At 46.4% G+C, this 21621-nt stretch overlaps 1 protein-coding gene across 3 annotated transcripts in view; it reads left to right on the forward strand.

The window, feature by feature from the left end:
* Positions 1 to 1461: 1461 nt before the first annotated feature.
* Positions 1462 to 21621, forward strand: part of LOC105020024 (E3 ubiquitin-protein ligase Midline-1) — a 34879-nt gene continuing 14719 nt past the window's right edge. The window contains exons 1-2 of one of the 3 annotated variants that reach the window (XM_020042525.2): positions 1462 to 1801; positions 19891 to 20665. In XM_020042525.2, coding sequence (XP_019898084.2) covers positions 19952 to 20665 — 714 coding nt within the window. In that variant the 5' untranslated portion in view covers positions 1462 to 1801; positions 19891 to 19951. Of the gene's footprint in view, positions 1802 to 11054; positions 11335 to 17722; positions 18180 to 19890; positions 20666 to 21621 lie in introns of those variants that run through there. The other 2 variants (XM_010886667.4, XM_010886669.4) reach the window with 2 other exon arrangements.

Here is a 21621-nt window from a genome sequence, read left to right on the forward strand (position 1 = left end):
GTACTTGTAATTTAAAAATCATGCACAACTCCCGCTGCTGCAAAAAAAGATGTAGTCCAACAGTTTCCCAAAGTGAAGAAGAGATATGCAAAGCAATGAGAAATGCTGAAAAACCTTGACTATCATCAGCAACAGCAAAGGATGTGTGTTAAATCAACAGACGCAGAGAAGTTGTGTCACATCAACAGACCCATATCAGTTGTGTGTCACATCAACAGACCCACATCAGTTGTGTGTCACATCAATAGACCCACAACAGCTGTGTGTCACATCAATAGACCCACAACAGCTGTGTGTCACATCAATAGACCCACATCAGTTGTGTGTCACATCAACAGACCACATCAGTTGTGTGTCACATCAACAGACCCACAACAGCTGTATGTCACATCAACAGACCCACAACAGCTGTGTGTCACATCAACAGACCCACAACTGCTGTGTGTCACATCAACAGACCCACATCAGTTGTGTGTCACATCAACAGACCCACATCAGTTGTGTGTCACATCAACAGACCACAACAGCTGTGTGTAACATCAACAGACCACAACAGCTGTGTGTAACATCAACAGACCCACAACAGCTGTGTGTCACATCAACAGACCCACAACAGCTGTGTGTCACATCAACAGACCCACATCAGTTGTGTGTCACATCAACAGGCCCACAACAGCTGTGTGTCACATCAACAGACCCACATCAGTTGTGTGTCACATCAACAGGCCCACATCAGCTGTGTGTCACATCAACAGGCCCGGCACAGCCAGACGAGGACTTGACCTCCCTGAGGGTCAGGCTCCTGCCTAGGTTTCCTCTTAGTTCCTGATCATGCTGTTAGGGAATTTTTCCTAGCCACTGTGTGTCAATTTATTGGCTTTTCTGGTAGTTCACACTCGACATTCAGGTTCATGGACACACACATTTCATAGTAGGTATACTCCTTCTACACATTACAAAGGAGTACATTTAAAAACGTTTATGGTTTGCTTTGACAATTCAGTAGTAAGATGTTTAAGGTTTATTTTAAAGAGCGGGTCCTTCCTGTGACCTCCTGTCAAGTGGTAACAGTAATAATCAGACGTGGAACACCGAGGGGTAGAGGGGAACCAAAGGGCCCAGGGCCTGTTTGAAACCCAAGCTGATTCCAGACATGTTAAAGCACCCTGAGGCCACGTGTAGATTTTAGTAGTCAGCTGTTTACATTGTCAATGTGTAGCGCTGATTTCACAGGCCCCCACCCATGTAGGATTGAGCTGGCCTACTGTCTGAAGCATGTCCGCGTGGGAGAGTGGCAGTGGGACAAACCCCAGTGGGACAAACAACCAGGGTTGGGGCTGCTTGTGTCAACACCACCTGGCCATCAGTGCCATTTCCCCTGGGTTCTCCCTCTCTTCTGTGTTTCCCGCCTGAAGTCCGGGGACGAGGCTGTGGGAAGAGGGGAGGTGGAGGGAGCAGCTCAGCGCTCCGCGTAATGGGAGGCGAGGTCCCAACCTCGGGACAAAGCACTCGGAGCGCCGGACTCTCCAGCCTGCTTCACGCTCGCCTGAGCAACTGGACGAGCAGGAGTCATGAGGGAAGGGGGTTGGAAATAGGAGAGGAGAGGGAGAAACAACAGAGGGAGGCATCGCCGCTGCTCCATCACTTATGTTGCGTCGAGTGCCCACTGGATACGTGGCTTCATCCGTCTCCGTCTCACTTCCCTCTCGTGCTCTCGGGTTTGCACGCTCGCCCTATTCTCGGGTCGGTCGTCGTGGGCTTCTCTCTTCCCCGGTCAGAGGATCACAAAAGAGTCTTGAACGTGAGTACCGCTTCATTTGTTCAAGGGCGTCCTTGTAGGGTTATTGGAGTTCATTTCATCGGTTTAGGACAAAGCTCGTCCACACATGGGGAGGTGTGTTTCGGGGGCTTGCCTTGTGCGCTTGGGGCAGATGTCTGCACGTGTCACTTGTTGTTATTCTGTCTTTGGCTTCCACTCGTCAGGATCTGACTCTGTCTGATACATAGTCCTTGAACATGTTAATGATATTTGCTTGAAATCTTTAATAGACTCCATAGGATACAGGAATTAAAAACATACATACTGTACTTTATGCAAATGTAAGTGCCAAAAAACTACTCTCTCTCTATCTTTAATAGATTAATCAGTCATCAAACCTGAGCCTATTACATAGCTGATGAATTTTGCATATCAATTATTGAGCGCAGTATAAGAGATTCATCTCAGTGATAAATTGGATGTCCCACGAATGAAACATTGAGTAATTGTTTGGAGGTTTAAAAAAAAAACATTCAAATTATATTAGCTTTCATGCAGATTACATTTCCGCATGAATTCTTCCTAAGACCATAATTCCAGTCTTGAGATACTGACGTCCAGTATATAAGGGGCCAAATAAGTCTTTGTTTTCGTTGAAATGAGGCTTTGGCCTAATTTGTATGCTCACTGGCAGCAGCCAGAAGCAGTCTGAAAAGGGCAAATACTCTCAGAGATGATGACCTGCGAAGAAAAATGATCACATTTAAAGCCTTTATTAAGAGAATCGCCTACTTGGGTTTGCTGGAATGAGAGTCATGTGAGTACCACTTGAATGAGTTACTCACTGCTGAATTGACACAATGCAATAAAAGATAGTCTGAAATAGCTGGTTAGACAATGTCTTCCATTAAATTGGAATACCCTTTTTTAACTGTGCTCATCGACCGGTAGTTTGAATTTCTTGCACTCACCAGCCTAACCACGCAGTTGTTACGTAACTATCTCACCTCACTCCCCAGCCTTTATTTAACACCTGCACCTGTCCTCATGCATTTCTCAGTCTGATAGATAACAATGGAGGGACGGCAATAAACACTTTTCTCATCTAACTTCTGGCATTTGCGTATTCAGTCGGTATGGTTACGGACTAAGCACTGCGAACCCCCCCCCCCCCCCACCCCCCCCCCAAGGATCCCGCACTCGTCCCCACCGCCATCTTTCACATTCAAGGTAGAAACAGGAATGAAGTGCGTGCGTCATGTGACTCTTCGCCCACAGCGCTGTCTCCGTTCGTAGGTCACACGGCGCGACTTCAACAATTCAAGGGGTTCCAATCTGTCGTGACGGGTGAATTATCCACACAGTGTACCCACACTTTTCTAATAAAAGCCTCTTACCTTTCTCAATGTTCTGCCATGTGTTCATTGTTACTGCAAATTGTGCCTCAACACTCTCATCGTTGAAGATTGCGTGAATTGTAGTGGTTCAGGCAGAAGGCATCTCAGAAGGCCTGAATGTGAGCAGTGCAGCGTGAAGTAATTCAATTGCTCCCCTTTCCAATCCCCTCATCTCCACATTTAACGCAGCTCTTTTTATTTGTTTCCCCCTCAGTCGACTTCAGTTACGGGTTACCGTCCTCTAAAAGAGAAACTGCGAAATCAGACTCCTCAGGCTCAGACTTCTTCAGAATATCGAGAAACGTCTCCAGTCCGACACTCATCAACATGGCAAATTCCTGATGCCAGTTGACATTGTGACAGAGTAAGGCACTCCTGGACCCGAGGGTCGCGACAGCTCCAGTTGGTCACACTTTCCTTTGTTTCGATATGCTTGTCAAAAAATTATTATAATCCACGTGGGCCTCGTTGGAACTGTCAAAGCAAAATTAAATGTTAATTATTATTCTTTGAATGTTCTAAATAAAAGAGTTGTATTTTATCATAGTATCCAAGGCCGAGCTGACACACAAGTTATATAAATATTCCCAACATTATTATATGCAGTATTATCTACATCATTAGATTATTATATACAGATTTATATACATTATTATATACAGTATAGGGACGTATGGTTTATCAAATCGTTTGAATCGTTACCGCATTTAGATTTTTCAGTTTTAATGATTGCTTTCAGAGAATTTTATGAATCACAATGCAAAAGTAAAATGACATTCAACTGGAGTCAGTGGATTCAATCTGACAGAACTAATAGACACAGCTTTTGCTCTTCAAAAATGTATTTGTCTGTTGGTCAAGCCTTTGATGGAAGACACATAACATGTGAAGCAGTTGATATGGTAAAACAGAGGTCATGACAGCAAGCCCCCTCTTTAGTCTAATCACAGCGGTTCAATTTTAATAAACAAACTCCCCCCGTAACCATGGCAGGAACGTGAACGTTTTGAACGGGGCCTTGGCATGGGCGACCAACAGCGTCTCAGATCTATTCATGCCCAGCCAGTCTTCCAAATTCAAATCTCTCCTCTCCCCTGCTGTGGCATCCAGTGTCTGGCAGACATTGCCTGGCTCCAGCACATCACACAGTTCCCCCACTTCAGTCAAGAATTCTGGGGTTTTCAATAGAACCCAGACTGGTTTGTTTGTCAGGGCCTTTTCCACTCTGCTGGGTTACAGGACTGCATGAAGGGGAGTTTGTGTTCTGTGTGACCAGACATGACACTGGAGCGCACCTCTTGGCACAGACGAGCTTGAGAACCAATTTACTGTGGTTGAGGGTAGATATTAAGGTCTGTCCTTCCGCCCCCACTTCCCCATTAACTTTGGTCGGCTTTGGGAAATATGCAGTGGCCTCCATTTTTCAGTTTCATTGTGTGGATCGTGGCTGAGGACATACGGTGGTCTGAAACCGGGATAGTGCCACACGAACAGGTCTTTAGTGTCAATTTCATGCTACAAAACCTGCGGTGACCTTGCCACAATGAACATAGTCAATAACTGCAGCCTACGGCCAGTTTTCCATCATTATCTACTGAAAGTGTTAGTGCCTTTAACCCCGTATGTGAGTACAGAGGGACACTAAAGCTTTACTAACTAAATAGACTGCAGAAATGAGAGAGAGAGATTTATAGCGGGACCAAAACCTGTCAACATATTATGTTAATCACGCGCTACTCGTTCCATTCTATCGACTACGGACACACTCTCTTAACTCCACAGTGTGATGCAACTACTCAATGTTGTTTACCGTCCTCAGAGTCCATTTGAACTAATTTGATCTTCAACCCACGCATGAGCACTCACTGTGAAAATGTGTCAGCAGGGGTCTGCAACCTATGGCTTCAGGGCCAAAACCCGCCCAGCAAGAGATTTTTTTGTTGACTAAAATCAGGAGAAAAACAGAAAAAACAATGTTTTAGTAAGAGATATCTCTTCCCAGGTGAGCCCACAAAAAATATTGTCTTCATGAGATAAGGTTCATGCCTGTTTTTCAACTGGTGATTCAGTGTTGCACTGTTACCTTGCAACTGAGTGTATCAGAACACAAACCCATGTAGACATTTACCATGGTGTGTCAAGGGGTCAAATGAATATGTGGACATGAATTCTGGGGTTTTAGAACAAGACATAACACATGAATGGATTGAGTCCTACAATGTCATTTTGGCCCGATGGAGGCTGAAGGCTGAGCGTTTTGTTGTTCGTGGATGTGCATGGCTTTCCCTCACGCTGGGTCAGAATAAGTTAAGAATTTTTACTCAACATCAACATCTTTAAAAGCTTTTTGTTATGTTTGGACCACATCCTGATCGTTTGGACGGTGACTAGAGGTTTATATAAGGGGAAAAGAGTGATTACAGATCTTGATAAGATCTCCAAATGAAGACCTGGCTCGAGGATTTGTCACTGGGTCGGACGACCTAATGTTCGGCCATCACTTACATATCATTTATTCATTCCTCTGTCATAGCAGCCCGTACCCACCCATGTTAAATTCATGACTCTGATGAAGGTTGCAGTGCCTTCGTTTTCTCGCCCCACTATGCTCTGTATCCCTGGACCATCTCTCCCCTACCTCTCTGATGACCAAAGAGGATACATCACTTTCATATTAGCACACAGGTGAAGTGAGATGTTTCTGCTCCGAGCTAGCGGAGTGCTCGGACCTCTTGCCCTCTATTTTGAGGGGGAGATAAATCACGTCGGCACATTATCCTCTGCTTTATTTCAAGCTCCACTCTGAGGTGGTTAAAGTGACTGACTTCCAGTCATGGGTAATTCATAAACACACATTTTTATACACCTGGATATTTTAGCTTGCCTGAGAACTGAGTCTGCACTGTGGATTCTACGTTTCCGTACCCTTTGATATCTTTTAAAACGTTTCCCGTTTTCCCTCCACTCACGTGGACCTTTACGAGGTGTGTCTTAAGTGTGTTTAAAACTGACACATTTTCAGGTTGGCTGAACACACCCCCAGTGCTCTCAATCCCCCCCACACTACGAGTGAGTAATTCTCTCATTAGACATAATTTGTCATTGCTCACAAGCCTTACTGCTCATATGTGCGCTCAGTGAACAAGGTGCACGTGCGTGTTGAAAACGGGAACAGTTGCAATGCATTTGCACATCACAGTCGCGCAGGGAATATTGCATGTAAAGAATATTAGCATGTCCCCAGATGTGCAGCACTTTCAAATATGCCGAGCTCTACTTCACTCAGTCTATACTCAGTCTATACTCAGTCTATACTCAGTCTATACTCAGTCTATACTCAGTCTATACTGGCCAACGTAGCTGTATGTGTGGTGGGGAATAGCGATGGCGGTGTACGACAGCTTTGAGGGCACCTTGAAAATGTTGTTCTCTGTGAGCAAATTGTATCGCCGGATGACACGTTAAGGTTGACTATGTGTGTGTGTGTGTGTGCACGCGTGTGTATGTGTCTGTGTGTGTGCCTCTGGCCCAGTGACCTGGAAACCCTCTGCACGATGGAGAATAACCTTCAAGTTTTGCTCCGAGTGAATTAGCTGAGTTCAGACGAGTCAGAGATTCTGCGCGTGTGCGTGTGTGTGTGTTTGTGTGTGTGTTGGATTCTTTTATGCAGCCTCAGCACATCCTTTGGATCAGAAATAATCATGATAATCAGAATAAAAACACAGGATTCATTCATCTTGATAAAGATAGTTCTTGTTCCAGTTGTTATTTTCTCGTGGGCTGCCCCATCATCTTGACCCCCTTGGTTTCAGCTCGTAGGACGTTCCCCATTAAACAATGACCTTTTCAACAACTAAATAGAGGAAGTCTCATCTGTTCCGCTTATGGCTGTGGTTTCTACTTTTATCACCATGAAGCTGGAAATACAACCCTGTTTCCAAAAAAGTTGGCACAGAATACAATGATGTGCATATCATTTAATCCCTATATTTAATGAAAGATAGTACAAAGACAACATATCAAATGTTGAAAGTGAGACATTTTATTGTTTTTGGAAAAATACATGCCCATTTTTGATTTGATGCCAGCAACAAGTTTTTTAAATAGTTGGGACAGGGGCGTGTTTACCACTGTGTTGCATCTCCTCTTCTTTTAACAACACTCTGTAAGCATTTGGGAACTGAGGAGACCAATTGCTGTAGTTTTGAAAGTGGAATGTGTTCTCATTATTGCTTGATATAGGATTTCAGCTGCTCAACAGTTCGGGGTCCTCCTTTGTCATATTTTTCATTTCATAATGTGCCAAATGTTTTCAATGGGTGACAGGTCTGGTCAGCAGGCAGGCCAGTTTAGCAGTTTAACACCCGGACTCTTTTACTATGGAACCATGCTGTTGTAATATGTGCAAGAATGTGGTTATTCTTAAATTATTGCACTATTTCACAGAGTGGTGAACCCCTGCCCATCATCAGTTCTGAAAGACTCATCCTCCCTGGGCTGCTCCTTTTATACCCAATCATGGTACTGACCTTTTGCCAATTGACCTACTTAGTTGTGAGATGTTCCACCAGGTTTTGTTTATAGGATTACACAACTATTCCTGTCTTTTGTTGCCCCTGTCCCAGCATTTTTTAAACATGTGGGTGGCATCAAATTTAAAGTGGGCATATATTTTTTTTTACATTAAAGTTTCTCAGTTTCAACATTATATGTTGTCTTTGTACTATGTTCTACTGAATATAGGGTTTAAATGTTTTGCACATTATCGCAATCAGTTTTTTTTTTACATTTTACACAGGCTCCTAACTTCTTTGGTTTGTACGTCACCTATAGACAATCTCAGTGATTAGACCAACCAATGTGGGGTCCCCCTGGAAACCCGGGCACGTCTTCTGTATTCAGATGCCCGCCTGCCAATTCAGTGTGTGTGTCTCTGCGAAGAGTAAAAACAGCTCTGAAGTGCACATCTGAACTCACTTTAAAGGGGTAAAGGTCGCGAAGTGAAGAAATGTGTTTGGGATTTGCCTGGAGGCTGTGGCACCTCAGATGCTCCTAAGGCAGATGTATGCTTTTATTAGAGGGTTTTAGATTGTGTCTGCGTTCTTGGTCAACAAACCGGCACTGAGATCTTTAGAGCGTGGCAGGAGGGGATGAGGATGGATGTAGCTCGTAAGGGTTCTTCTACTATGGATGAAGGTGGGAGATGTTGATTAGATGGGTGTGTGTGTGTGTGTGTGTGTGTGTGGCAGGCTACCCACAGTGTGCGTGTATTCTAGATGCTCTGGTAACAGCCCCCCTTCAGACTTAACCCTTTAACGGGCTCAGCTGGAGAACGGAGGAAATCTCCTGATAAATTCCAGGCATTCTGTAAAAAACCCTATGCTCGCAAACAAATCCCTGAAATACATCTGCGGGAGACCCAAAATAATCACTTGCGGTTATATTGTTTGTCAGTTTCAACAGAAATGGCACTGCAGAGTTGTGTAAACAATGTGGCCTTTTTTTCTCTGAACCCTATAATTTTGTTTGAATGATTCAACAGGCACTGTTGTGATTCAGCAATCATGTAAGAAGATGATGCTCTCTTTCTGTACAACATGGGTTCCCAGAGCGCTTTGGCCCAGGACCCATTTAGACAATGAAAATGTGTCACAACCCCACTATGAAATAAAAGGGACATATGCCTGATAAATTATCTTTAATAAGGAAGTACAGTATATGGTCGGAAATCCATCAAAAAGTACAAAAAGTTAAAAAAAAAGAAGAAAAAAGAAAAATCATGCTAAAATTGCATTTGATTGTTTATGTAGAAAAGAAAATATGCACTGATGTTTTTTCCCCTCAGTGTGATTTACTGGTCCTGCCCACTCAGAGGTTTTGTGGGAAATTAAGCTTACGTGTTCTTCATGGTCTAATCTTTCAGGAATGGGGTAGCTGAAACCATTAGAGACAGATTTGTTGTAAGAAAACACAAACTGCTCTGTTTATTACAACTGAATTTCGCCTTTATTACAGAAGCTTATTATAGTATCCCTGGGTTTTTGAACCAAGCCCACTTTTTTCCAGATTTTCGCCTGATTATTTTTTTTTTTGCAGAAAGTTCTAATGTGCTTTGCTCACACCACCAAAAAGGGACAGCAGCATCAATGAATAATCCTTTACATTACAGAACACACGGAGCGACTTAAAGCAACCTTTTGTTTTTACACATATAAGAGTCTCTTGAACTTTGCGGAGTGTGGAGAGCGCTGAACTGTGTCCAGGTGCTGAGTGGCAGGCTCTGTGTTATTACAGCGAGCTTAGAGCTTTGCCGCCTGGCTCTGTGACTGGAGGTCTACTGGGGGCTAAATTAATGATGCAGTCTGTTCTGGGGGTATTCATGTCCTTTCTAAAGAGGCATCTCCTCCAAACAGCATGTCCCAAAAGAGGGGCATCTCTCAAAAGGTTGCAAAGATAGTGGGGCTTTTCTTTGCCCTTTCCTTTACTGATGCCCCCCTGGGGGATATGGAGGATTTTGACTGTATTCTCACTCCGCAGGTGGTAGTATTTACCAACCTGTTCAAAAGCCATTTTCTTAAGACAACATACATTTCCTTCAATTGTGCTGATCATTGTATACATTACCATTCATCACATACGCTTAGTTAACACTGATTCATTGATTCATATTGATTGCCTTTTTCTAACGTACAATCACTCTGCATTATTGGATGAAAGCTCAACATTTGCCCAGAACTGACATCTGAAACGTAATTACTTGTCTTTGGTGTTCACCACCTATGTACTGATCTGTGCCAAACAGAACCGGTTTACATTTTACTGGTTTGGTTGCAATTCGACTCACTTGAGTCTTCAGTTTGAACATAGGACAATGGGTAGGTTTGACAAACCGAGTGTTACTGCAGCTGACCAATGAGGAAGCATAAGGATACTTTTTAGACCAAAGTGAACAGACAGAATAGCTAGCTAAAATAATACTGTCACCCAGCAGTCCCACGCGTCTCACATTACAATAAGCTCTCAAAGTGATTTAATAATAGGCGTTGTGGTAGAGACGGCTAGGCAAACATGCATGTCATATTGGTAACCTGGCAGGCGCAGCGCCGCAAGAACTTGAAACTAAGTTCGACGTTGTAGAAATCATGCCCATGTCCTACCCAGAGGTCTCGTATTTTATGTGCATGATTTCCTCAACGTAAGAGGGACAGAACTCTGGGTAGGATCCCGGGATAGGTCAGCGTGTCTCTGTGATGTGACTTTGGGTCAACGGTGGGTCACTGTCAGAGGCTGATGTTGCTACACTGCCTCACAGCAACATTTTATTTCTCGAAAACTCACAATGACACTATATAGGTATTTTTAAAAGTCATTTTTGGGGATAACAGGTACAAACGTGCTAGGATTCCTTCTTTGTTTCATCTAATGTAATATGGTGTGATCAATATGGTTTGAATTAGGGAGAACAAACAGCCTTGTGTCCGTAAGCAAATGGTGGGGGGGATGAATCAAAGCTGGATGATTCAAAGCTGAGGAAAATAATATTTTCAGGGAATTTGGGCCAAAACATTGTTTAGGTTTCCCAAGGTTTTGTGTGTTAGAGAGATATCAAGAGAGACTGCGACCTTTTGCATAACTGCAGCAACTGTGGAACAAAATGGAACTGTAACTGGAATGATAAAACATTTCAAATCTGAAGTGGCGAAAGACATTTTAATTTTGGTTGCCGTTTTCACACGACAGACACACTGTACTCAACCAACTGACTGCAAGGTGTGGGCGGTCCCCTTTTCAGCTACTCCCCTATTGGCTCATCTAGAAGAGGGCCGCCTACTGAGCCATTTGAATACAGAGTGGAGTGGGGAGGAGAAGGGGAGGGGGAAGACAGAGCTCTTTTCCCGCCCCCCTCCTGCCCGGGCATTCTCACTGGGCTAGGGGGAGGGACGGCTCTAGGGTGCGAGAGAAATAAGCCACGAGAGGCGACGTGACAGCCAGAAACGGACACACACCGATACAAAGTTCCCCCAGTCGAACTACAGTGCAGAAGGGCTACGGCTGTTCACGGAGGAGAAAGGGGGTCTACTGACCTCAGCGTCCTGCAGCTCAGTTCCGCTCTCTGTTTTCTTCTTCCTCTCCTATTTCACTCTGTTTGTGGACGATGGGATTTTAACCATGTGGCAGGTAAGGACTGGGAGTGACTGTGTGGAGATGGCCTGCCGCTGTGTGGTCCTCGTCGGGCTGGGGAGGGGGGGGGGGGTGTGGGGGGGTGTGGGTGGGGGGGGGGGGTTGGGCCCTAGTTACCTAAAGCAGGGGTCACCAGGAGTCTTCTCCAAAGCTCTAGGCATGTACAGCGATGACGACACCACAGCGGGATTGGTCTTCATCATCATTACAGCGACAGTTATGGGAGCTGATAATAGCCCAAACATACAATTCCAGATGTCATTGATGCTGTACTCTAAGGAGAAGCAGTTACTTTGAGAACACATGTTCAACCGAATCCGTATAACCTATGGGTCATTAGTTGAATTTGAGGACGATACACTTTGCTTAAGCAACTTTGTTATTGATGCTAATGAGACTAGAATGCTCGCCAGGCATAGGCTGTTTGTTTTATACCGCTTTGCATATTTTTATGAGGGGATTGTGGGTGCCTGAGGGGTGTGTGTCTTGATGGTATAATTGGGGAGTGAGAACTGATGCCTCTGTCAGTTTCCACAATCGTTTTCAAGTGACCTAATTTTGTGATGCCGATGAGTGAGCTTATGCCCGCTTACCTCAGTGAATGAGAAATACTTGTGGGGTCTTCACAAAACTAATACAGTGAAACCAGAACTTGTGCGCTTATTTAAAAGATGGATAGTCAAAGACAGTTTAACACACTGAATATACAGACGAGCGGACATCATAGGGGAGTGAAGAGGCATTAGGGGAAAACAACATGTGCTTCCAAGTCTGAAATAGAGGAGAGAGTAACGCGTGTTGCTGCATGTAGATGTTAGCTTCTCTGACTTTCTCTGATACCTCTCAGCACATTACTGTCAACAAGACACTGACAACACGTTATCTCCGGGTGTTGTCTGTCTCTGTGTGTTTACTGTCTCCGGGTGTTGTCTGTCTCTGTGTGTTTACTGTCTCCGGGTGTTGTCTGTCTCTATGTGTTTACTGTGTCTGTGTGTTTACTGTCTCCGGGTGTTGTCTGTCTCCGGGTGTTGTCTGTCTCCGGGTGTTGTCTGTCTCCGGGTGTTGTCTGTCTCTGTGTGTTTACTGTCTCCAGGTGTTGTCTGTCTCTGTGTGTTTACTGTCTCTGGGTGTTTACTGTCTCTGGGTGTTTACTGTCTCTGGGTGTTTACTGTCTCTGGGTGTTGTCTGTCCCTGTGTGTTCACTGTCTCCGGGTGTTGTCTGTCTCTGTGTGTTGTCTGTCTCTGTGTGTTTACTGTCTCCGGGTGTTGTCTGTCTCTGTGGGTTTACTGTCTCTGTGTGTTTACTGTCTCCGGGTGTTTACTGTCTCCGGGTGTTTACTGTCTCCGGGTGTTGTCTGTCTCTGTGGGTTTACTGTCTCTGGGTGTTGTCTGTCTCCGTGTGTTTACTGTCTCCGGGTATACCTGCCTATTCAGTGGTTTCCTCTAGAGCCAGGCAAGCATTTGGCTGGTGACTGCTTGTGGGTGAAAGGAACAAATGTGTTCCTCCAGCCTTCATTTCCCAGGTCCTGGATCTGTTTGTCCATGTTTGGCCTGACAATGGCAACATTAGCTGTCAGACAGTACCAGACAAAAGTTTGGACACACCCACTTCAATGGGTAAGTTTGTCTAAACTGTTGACTGGTACTTTATATATCTTTGAAATATGTACGTGTTAGGCATTTTATGTTTTATTCATGGAAGTGAGACGCAGACTGAACGGTGTGCTGTAAGCCCGGGTTATAAACCCCTCCACACCAGAGGCTGAGGCTTAGACTGAAAGACCTCTCTAGGCCAGGAGATCTGTGATTTCAGGATGTGGTTATAGATTTGCTACCCCGTTAATAAGAAGCTTTCCGAAGTCAACTTGTTCACTACAGGAGAGACCTTGAGGGCAGACGGTCTGACAACGTCTCGTGGGGCCGCTCTGACCTGTACGTGACAAACTGTGGGAAAGGGTCACTGTGCCTCGCTCTGTTTGTCACTGGGTGTAAATATAGAAACAACAGCATTGTCTGCCTGTTTGTCTGCTTTCCTGAGTCTCATTGCCATCTGGCCACGGTTTGTGTGCTGTCAATATACGCTAATAAGACGGGGTGTGTGTGTGTGTGGGGGGGGGGTGACTTAGCTGTTATCTTTGTGTTAGTAGTGGCTCACTTAACAGTGAACACCCACCCAGCCTTCCGAGCTGATCAGGTGTCAGTGAAGTTGTCGTGTTGTTTGCTAGTTCCAAGCCAGTCAGCTCTGAGCAGGAGTTTGGCCACAGCCTGTTTTTCTCTTTTCCACTTCAGTACTTGGAATGGATGCACGCGCAATATTTACATGGTAACTGCACTGGCATGAGCCCCTTGACAATGATGCGCTTGTTTTGGGGTTTTGGCTCTGGCTTTTTGATCAGGCAAGTTGTGCCGAGCTGAATGCAGTTTTTCCACTTCCATGACATTTTTAAACGATCAGCCATAGCTCATGGGCAGCAGAGCGAGGGTAATTGAAATAGGAAAAGTATGACTTTAGTTTTGGTAGTTGACATTTTGGGGCGGACGTTATGGAATGTGGGATAATTAGAGCCTCCTGTGGAAGCAGATGCTCAAAAGCACCAATTGTCTCCGCGGGTCTGCATTGGCTGCCACCAGAGAGAGAGTTCTTTCTCGCAAAAGTGACTTTCAGTAAACACTGAAGACTAAAAATGTATTCATGCGTTCATCAAAGGAGTCCCTATAGAAATCATATGCAAACGACATTCCATATCGTAGGCAGGCTGGTGCAGTGGTTGGAATAACGTTAAAACGTGGAGCATTCTAAGCCCGATATATGAACAGATATCACTTCCGCACGGGGCATTCTCGAACACCTCCCAACGTGGTCTCACATATCGCCTAATGTGACCCATATGTAGAAGCTTATGTGTGGCTGCGTGAACTTACACGTCCGTATGCCAGGCATGCAATGGCTGATCCGGGATCAGTCACTGGTGGTGTTGGAGGTTTTAGTTGAGTGACCAATGAGCTGGGGTCTCACTGCCATGTCAGAGCGAGGGCACCCAATCCCATGTGCAGTCTCTAGCGACATCTTCTGCTGGTGGAAGAAAAGGGGTGTCTGTGTGAGCCGATGATCTTCACGAGAGATACACATATCAACACACACACACACACACACCTTGAAATTCACACCTCTGACCTCATGGAATAAACTCAGTAACGTGTGTTCCCTATCAGTGTATAACATTCCACAGGTGACCAGATATAGTTTTCCCCGCTTTCCAACCGGCACTGGGTCTTTCAGCCTGCCAGAAGCGGATGATAAGTGGAGAGGCATGTGACCCCTGACCTGTCTCTCCTACCCTGCATCCCTGATTGACACTTACACTGGAAACATTGGCTGGCCATGAACCGTATCACAGAATCAGATGAGCAGTCCCAGCTACTCTGAATGATACAGAGTCTCCAACACACACACACACACTCTTCAATCTTCTGTCAACGTAAACATTCGCACACAGACTGTGCCGACATGCTCCATGAGACCTCTCTCTCGTCAGCTGTCTGGTGATGTCAAGAAGTGATCCTATAAATGGTGCGCTATATGTGGTTTTCGTTGTGTTCGGGCCACACACGTCACGTCTTCACGTTTCATTCGTGTGCAGGATGCCTCTGTGACTGACACTGTGAACTGTATACGCTTTCACTTTCTACACCTGCCTATAACCTCACACACGTGCGGACATGCGTGCACACTCCCTGCAGGTAGGCGTGGACACACACACACACACACACACACGCGCACACGCACAGGCTATGGAAACTTCGAATCTGACCCTGTCAGCTTCATAAACACCGTTAAACAAAATAAGAGCGATTCATCTTAAACATAGTTTGTCATTATTGTTGTGATGACATGCGGCTGTGTCAGGGGTACGGGCCGAGGATCAAAGCCAGAAAGACGGGACCCCCCTGAGTCAGAAGTGCCAGATTAGTGCTCCGCGTCTCTCCCTAATCGCCCGGCTCGCACCCCAGCCTCAAACACAGCGTCCAATACCATTAGCCGTGACTGACCCGATCCCCAACATGAAAGACACCGATTGGTCACAGACACAGTGGTAGGAGAGGATTATGGAAAAAATGGACAGTGTGTCTGGGGGGGGGGGGGGGGGGGGGGGGGCTAAATGCTAACGGTAATGAGTAGAACATGTGGTCTGGGCGGTCATTAGAGGTGATTAGGGGGCACACAACAGTCATGGGGAGAATAGGGAGGGGGAAGTGAGAGAAAGGGGAGAAGGGATGGAGAGAGAAAGGGAGAGGGAGAGAGAGAAAGGAGAGAAGGCACAACAGGCACTTGGTAACAGTTCGGTTATATGTGAGAACTGGTCACAGAGCAGTACTGGTACTGTGTGACGCTAGCCCCAGATCAATCTGGTTTCATGTCCAGAGGGTCCCGTATCCTTTTAATATTGGATATTTTCACACTTCACGGTCAACAATCAGACATTATTATTACAATGGAATGTTACTCCGTTGTTCAAACGATGGTGTCAAGACCAACTACACACTCAGCTCCTGTCCAAAGAAGTTACTCAGTTACCAGTGCATCGATATGTTTCGCAAAATCAATAACTCAAGATGAGATGCTAAGGTCATAGGGGGGTGGTGGGTGTCAAATTCTACTGTAACATAACCCACAACCCAAACACTAAATGCTACCCTCCGAAAAAGAGATCGGCAAAGAGCATCACTTTAACGACCACGACAACCCTTCATCACACTGTCTAAACATGCTCTCGGGTCAGGGGTAAATCTCAGAGGCTATAATTATGCTTGACGGACAATCATCGAATCAAGGAAACGGCTCAAAGTTGTCCTGAACCAAATATACGTTTCGAGAAAGTCCAGATACGTAAACATAAGAGTGGAAAAATATATACAAAGATTTCACAAGAGATGATAAAACCTCAATTGTACATTTTCTACACGCCAGTCAGGTTTTATATTAGACTACTATTGTGAGACTGTGTCTCTTTGCCAACCGTTCTTACATCTTCCCTCTCTTTTTTTTTCCGCCCGTCTCAGTTCGTTTAGAAATGAACGTACAGATGCATACACACACTGATTATGTTAGCTAGGTCAATGCTTTTGACCTACTTTGAGTGTTGCGCTCCGCAGGATGCCAGAGTCACTTAACGTCAAGCAACTGGATGGACAATTTACCCTCCATTTTGTTACAGCAGCTTCGGCTGGTATATTTATTTATTTATTCTATTTTAAATGTTCTCTGTTTGGATTTAACAAGGGTGCCGTTATGCTAAATGGCATTGCGTTGTTTTCATTGTTCCACTGAAAATGTTGAAAGCAAATGTTTGAACAAATTGATAAGGGGTATTTTTTGAGGTACTCTGGGGTACTTACCTAAATTCAGTTTGAGACCTGAGTTTACAGGACTACCACGAAGGCTAGATATGTGGCCAAGTTCACTATCCTGTAGATTGAAGTAGTCAACTAATATCAATCAGTCAATCAAATCTAAAAAGTATGTGCGTTTACAATTTTATGGTTTCATCCTCTGTTCATGAAATGGCTGTTTTTAGAAACTGCAGAGAAAAGGGACTGATTAAATATTGAACATTTCCAACTAGACATTTTGTGAAACGCCACAACCTCTCGTGACTGCATTAAGCAACACACAAGACTTCCAGACACAATGGAATATTCAGAATAAATAGCACATATTTTGTTAATGGTGCTATATGTGATATTATTTCTGTTAGCATAAATCCAAGCATAAATGAACAGAAGATATGTGCAGTTAATGTTTTAATTCAATCGTTCACCTATTTCTGTCTATAAAATTGTTCTGTGTGCCTGAGATATTCCCATTTAACCTTCTCAACTGTCCTTCGATCAGTTTGCTTCAACTTGTAGTCTCCTCACACTTGCTTTAGAGACTTACACTAGCATACCTCCATCTTAAAACACCCTGGACTAGCTAATACTATTTTGGTCTCACTCGCTGAATGTACTGTGACCCTGTCTCCATTATCCATGCTTCAGCCTGGTTGTGGCTTGCCTGGATGACAGTCTCTTTGTCTGCTAAACTCATAGGCACCAAGCAAAACAGCCACATCTCATTTCCTCACCCCAACTTTACGTGCAACTATGACAAATGGGGTTCATGCCATAAATATGCAGAATGTGCCTTAACGTGCGGCTTTGTCGGGCAAACTGGGCATGCAAGCACACTGACCCCAGAGCCTTGGGTTTTATTGGTCCTGGAAGTCGGTCAGACCCAGTTCATATCACCCAGGGTCCTCACACAGCGATTAATGAGAAGGTAAAGGGAGCACAGCCCCTCCCCCTTCATCCTGCCCTCACCTCTGCTGTGATGCCCCGCGTTGCGGTGTCACCCGCGGTGTGTTCAGAGGTGTTTCACTTCGCACCGCTTGAGTGGGAGTGTGTGAGTGCGCGTGTGAAATGGGCTCGTCCTCAACCCCCATCCGACCCCCCGCCATCCTGGATGCCTCCGCGGAGCTGATCGCTCCAGTGGACCTCTAGCTCACTCCTCTACTATCCCCCGGAACGGTCGGGACAGCTTTGTCCTTTTCCCGTCGTGCCTCCTGAAACCCGTGTGAGACGCTGGTCCGGGTGGCTCCACTGTGGACGGCTCGTGAGGCGAAGAAGCGAGCGGCAGAGCGATGCCGGCTGTGAACCGGCGTTCCACCCCGCTGTGTCTGCCCGGTTGGAGCTCCCTCTCCTGAGCTCCCCAACGCCTGTGTCTAGGGCTTCAGACAAGTCAGCTCCCGTGCTCCTCAGCAGAGATGTCTGCCGGGCCGACCGGAATGGAGCGAGATCCATCGGTGGGTAGGATACCTTGGGGTCTGATCCGCAGTGTTCGTCCGGCGTCGTAGTGGCGAGGGAAAACACTTGGACGTGAAGTTGTATCCTTTTATGGAGTCAGGGGACAAGAGCGGGTCACTGTAACTGTGCCTGTGGTAGCCCAGTTACTGTGACTGTGGCGTAACTGTGCCTGTGGTAGCCCAGTTACTGTGACTGTGGCGTAACTGTGCCTGTGGAAGCCCAGTTACTGTGACTGTGGCGTAATTGTGCCTGTGGTAGCCCAGTTACTGTGACGTAACTGTGCCTGTGGTAGCCCAGTTACTGTGACTGTGGCGTAACTGTGCCTGTGGTAGCCCAGTTACTGTGACTGTGGCGTAACTGTGCCTGTGGTAGCCCAGTTACTGTGACTGTGGCGTGTGCTGCTTGGATTTATTCTGTGTCATATCAGGTCCACTAACGCAGGCATGTGTGTTGTCCATGACTCAACTTGTAACCTTTAAAGAACGTTTTGATCCTTTAAGATGTGTCAGGTCATTAGAGATCTTGTCTCATTTCTTGGCCGATTCTTGAGAATTCAGCGGTCGATGACTCAGTGTTCCTCGTGAGGGTGTTCAGGGGGACAATGCCAAGCAAAGGCACAGTGGTGTCCGTTACAGCTGTAGAGGGACAGGGTGTGGCCTGGAATCTAGTCCCACTGGGAACCAGTTCAGAGAGATGTGCAGCACACGCTGGTGGCAAAAGCACACAAAGCCTGGACATCTGCTGTAAATACTGAACCAAGGGACATCCCTGGATGACAACTGTATTAAAGAAAGGCTCATTATCATATGGGTGTGGACTCAGAGCTGCGATGCGCCTATTCACTTTAGACTTCCGATGTGTCAAGGGGTTTTCTATGGACTCACCATAGTGTCTGAAAATGATTCGCTCCTTCAACAACCCGGGGGTGTAAAATTAAACGTTGATGACACACTGCAGCCGGATGGCCAAATGGGCGTCAGGGGGTTATTGGCACTTACCTACCCCAGACAATGGCATCAGTGTTTAGCAGACGTGTCTAGACCGTGAGGCAGCAGGTTGCCCGGGGAGCGTCAGACCAGTGAGTGAAATGCCGCTGGTTAAAATCCCTAAGACGACCAGAAACCCCCAAAAAAATCTGTTGTCGTGCCCTTGATCGAGCCACAAATAGCCCTAATGGCTTATGTAAGTCACCCTCGAAAGTATGCTTGATGACTTTAAGAGCAAGGTTGACTTTTTCCGTGCTGTCATTATCTGCATGTGTTTCAGATTCTCTCCGTTAACCTTAAAGCAGATGAAATCAAATTTTATTGAAATGTATATTGCTACATATTTCAGCTGTGTACAAGGTTCTTCAGACAGTCCTGGAAGCACCAGTCAGCTTACATTTGTTTTGACCTAGAGCCCACTCAGTCTGTCACAGCTTGCCCTTACTGACACAATATTATCTTACTAGTGCAGACGTGTTTAATGTAAACTTTACTCCTTTCCGTTTAATTACTCGTAAACTACTCAGACAAACAAAGGAAACTGAAAACACTGAGGAGGCTAGCTGAAAAAAACACAACTGTTATAACCACAATATTCTTTCATCGAAATACTAAACACCGTACGATGACGGCAGTGGCTGTCAGGCATTTTTTTGGGGGGGAAAATCATTCGCTTGTGTATGTCTCTGCGCCATTAAATTGACCCCCCCCTCCCCATCTCCAGATAGCTGAGCAGCTGTCCTGGATTTCGCTGACGCCGCCGCGCCTGAGTTCCGCCTGAGAGGATGGACGCGCTGGAGTCTGAGCTGACTTGCCCAATCTGCCTCGAGCTCTTTGAGGACCCGCTGCTCTTGCCCTGCGCCCACAGCCTCTGCTTCGGCTGCGCCCATCGCATCCTGGTGTCCCACTGTGCCTCCAACGAGCCGGTGCAGTCCATTGCAGCCTTCCAGTGCCCCACCTGCCGCTATGTCATCTCCCTCAGTCCGCAGCGCGGCCTAGAGGGACTGAAACGCAACGTCACCCTACAGAACATCATCGACCGCGTCCAGAGGGCCGCCTCCTCCGGCCCCCTGCCCCCGTCGCCCCACAGCGGGCCCGACTCGCCCGGCGAGGACGTTGGGCGTTTCGCCCTGGCTCTGGTCCCAGCCCCCGCCGCCATGACCAGCCCCGGGACGCCGCCCAGCCCCGTGCAGTGCCAGTTCTGCGAGCAGGACCCGCCGCAGGACGCCGTGAAGACCTGCGTCACCTGCGAGGTCTCCTACTGCGACGGGTGCCTGCGCGCCACGCACCCCAACAAGAAGCCCTTCACGGGCCACCGCCTCATCGAGCCGCTGCCCGGCTGCCACCTGCGCGGCCTGCAGTGCCTGGAGCACGAGGAGGAGAAGGTGAACATGTACTGCGTCACCGACGAGCAGCTCATCTGCTCCCTCTGCAAGCTGGTGGGGAGACACAGGGACCACCAGGTGGCGGCGCTGAGCGAGCGCTATGAGAAATTCAAGGTAAGGGGGCAGGGTGGGCCATGGGGTGGGTTGGGGGGTGGGGGTTGTTTCTACGCTGCTGTCGCGGACGCGCGGATCGCAGCCTGAAGTGTGACGTCTGTGTGGTGATGTGCCGTGATGTGCCGTGTGTGACAAAATACCGCCAGTGATTTTTATTTTATGTTCCCTGTTACCGTTAACTACATAACCGAATAACTACTAGATACAAAAAAAATGAAAAAAAGTTGTCCTCATTATGTTTTATCATTATCTTTCTGTCATTGCCTGCAGTACACCAAAATGATAAACGAGTCTGTCTGCATGTGTCCTGTGCTAGCATTGTTAAAAATAGGGACTCAATTCCAATTGTCCAAATGACAGCAAATTCCATTCACTTGCAGAGTAAATTTACAGACTTTGATGTGATGGAAATTGAATGTCCTTAATAACTGATCAAGCGATCCGAACCAATGGAGCTGACAGGACGCTATTCCCTCAGTTTGTGATTCTCACTTAAGTGTGACCATGGAAAAGGCTACGATACTCGCGCTTTGTATTTGATCGGAGCTCAACGAGTGCATCGCCATATGGACTAGCTGCGAGGGTGTAAAAACAAGGCATAGCTTGGAAAGTTTCACTTGTGGTACACGACCATCGGAACAGATTTCTGGGTGTTACGGGGGTGCTGCTCTTCACAAGTGACGTTCACAGACTGGTAAATGAGCCAGAGACGTGTTAGCAAGGGGGAAGATGGCTGCCTCCAGAAGGCAGAGGGTTAATTGAACGTGACTGCTAAGCCGAGCTAGAGGCTGTAAGGGAGGACCCACTGGGATATGGCCTCCCCCTCTGGGGGTGGGTGAAGCCCCTTCGGGGGGATGTTGGAAGGGACTAGTGCCATGGGTCTCTGGTCAAATTCCGAATCAACTCCTAAACTCTGCACCCCATGCACTCGTAGAGACCTGAGAGGATTTGACAAT

Source organism: Esox lucius, chromosome 22 (assembly GCF_011004845.1).
Source record: "Esox lucius isolate fEsoLuc1 chromosome 22, fEsoLuc1.pri, whole genome shotgun sequence".
NCBI lineage: Eukaryota > Metazoa > Chordata > Actinopteri > Esociformes > Esocidae > Esox > Esox lucius.